General features: G+C 51.0%; 1 protein-coding gene across 1 annotated transcript; it reads right to left on the reverse strand.

Moving 5' to 3' along the window:
* Positions 1–1155: 1155 nt before the first annotated feature.
* LOC119275735 (rapid alkalinization factor-like) lies at positions 1156–2003 on the reverse strand. The gene has a single exon (XM_037556637.1). It carries the CDS (start codon positions 1857–1859, stop codon positions 1458–1460), a length of 402 nt encoding a protein of 133 aa, XP_037412534.1. The 5' UTR covers positions 1860–2003; the 3' UTR covers positions 1156–1457.

Raw genomic sequence — 2003 nt, forward strand, 5'->3', positions numbered from 1 at the left:
GCCCAATTCCTTTGATATCGATGCATACTTAGCATAGATCTGATGTAAGTCTTGCGAGTACTTTGGATGAGTACTCACGGTTGCTTTGCTACCTTTTTCCCCTCTACCCGATTGCTGCGATCAGGTGACGTAGCCCAGGAGCCAGCTGATCCCGCCGATTACTACTACTACACCGACGGAGCCTACTACTACGTGGAGACCGACGACCAGGAGTAGATAGGAGGCTCCCAGGCAGGAGGCCTGCGCCTTTTCGATCTAGATGTCGTTGTTTTGCTCAGCCTTCTTAACGCAAACTTGTTTACTTATGTCTGTCCTCAGATGTTGTGCTTCCGCTGACTTATGTATTCGAGCCCTGACTTGTAATCTAAAGCTTTATGTTTGAATTTGTGTCTAGAATTGTGTTGTGATATCTTTCCGCGAATCTCTGTTCTTAATCGTGCGCATTTGCATGTATGAGTAGTATAAGGTCGAGTTGGGGGCGTCACAGAGTCTTAGAGACAACTTTAGCCAAAGAAAACATTAATCATTGATTGTATATCTAGATATCCTCACTTGAGCTTGTGCACTTCTAGATATCCTTGCGAATTTCAGATTCCACAAGGAGATGGATCCCTTCCTTCTAGTTATTGGCCGCAGTGCTGCACATAGGATGAAGCGTGACAGCCCAACCACTTGGACATTGTGTGTTGGTCCTAACAAATGAATCGTTTCAAAGTGTACAAGGAATAATTTAAGTAGCCAAAGAAGCTCCACTTTCACCAACCCATTTGAACCGATCTTTGCCACAACACTACAAGTCATTTTCCCCTTAATAAGACCAAACAAAAGCCGATTGCTTTTGGCGCAGAAAACAAATACTCCTTTAATTCAGAGCACTGATTAAAGATTGGCCAACCAGAAACAAGGAGGGAGCAGAAAGGAGAAAGGTAAATGTATTCAGAAAAGACAGCTCAACTCGAGAGATATTGATGTTTCTTTTCTGACAAGCATCCGCGAATTGGCATGTCGCTCACAGGCAATTTCTCTGCCACCTACAGCTCAATCAAGAAAATGGAGAAAAGCCATGGCAGAGAAGCACATTCAATTCACCATAGTTAAACCGAGGCAAAAAGTATCGGTTTGAACGACAACTAATATGAGACGAAGGAAAGGAAGTACGTATCAAAGGACTCTACAAATTTATTGGGCATAACCGAAACCAGATGAATGCGTAAGCTTAATTACTTTCACCCAAATAGGCACAAATCACACAATAATTAACCATGCCTCCTCCAGTGATACACGTACGGCACGATTGATCACACCACACCACCCGGTGATGATTGATCAAGCATCGTCAAGAAGTGTTTGATCTTCTTCTTGTAATTACATTACGTTACATTACAGATAGATAGCAGTACTAATTGATGAGGCATGCAGGTAGTAAGAAGGAATGAAGCAGGGTTTAATGAAGAGAATCAGCCCCTGCACTGGGTGATGGCGCTGCATCCGCGGGAGTAGGGGTTGGCCTCGGCGCCGGGCTGGCAGTTGTAGTAGGAGGCGCCGCGCTGCGAGCACGGCACGTTGTCCCGCCGCAGCGCGTCGTAGCCGATGTACCCGGACCCGTCCTGCAGCACCCGCCGCTTGCCAGCCATCGCCGCCACCTCGCCCTCGCCCTCGCCGTCCACGCCGAAGTACTCCATGCACTCGCCAACCGTGCCCCGGCACGTCCGCCCGCCCCGGCGCATCACCACGGCCGCCGCGCCTCCGAGTCCCAGCCCGCCGGCGCCCTTCAAGGCCGAGGCCGGGGACGGGGCCAGCGCCGCCGCCGCGGCGAGGGCCAGGAGGAACGCGAGGCCGGCCGGCAGCAGCTTCGCCATTTGGCTGCGGGTGGTGGAGCGGAGCTGGCTCGCTGTGGACGGAGGAACCAAGAAAGCCGTGGCGATTTGTGGAGCTGCGGGCGTGTGTGAGGGGTGCGGTGGGGTGGCGGGTTATATTGGCAATGGCGGGACGGCCGCAGTAGG

This window comes from Triticum dicoccoides, chromosome 3B (assembly GCF_002162155.2).
Source record: "Triticum dicoccoides isolate Atlit2015 ecotype Zavitan chromosome 3B, WEW_v2.0, whole genome shotgun sequence".
Taxonomy (NCBI): Eukaryota; Viridiplantae; Streptophyta; class Magnoliopsida; order Poales; family Poaceae; genus Triticum; species Triticum dicoccoides.

What these genes read in the sequence shown, in the direction of transcription:
- LOC119275735 (XM_037556637.1), bottom strand. Translation starts at nt 1,859, where the DNA reads ATGGCGAAGCTGCTGCCGGCCGGCCTCGCGTTCCTCCTGGCCCTCGCC.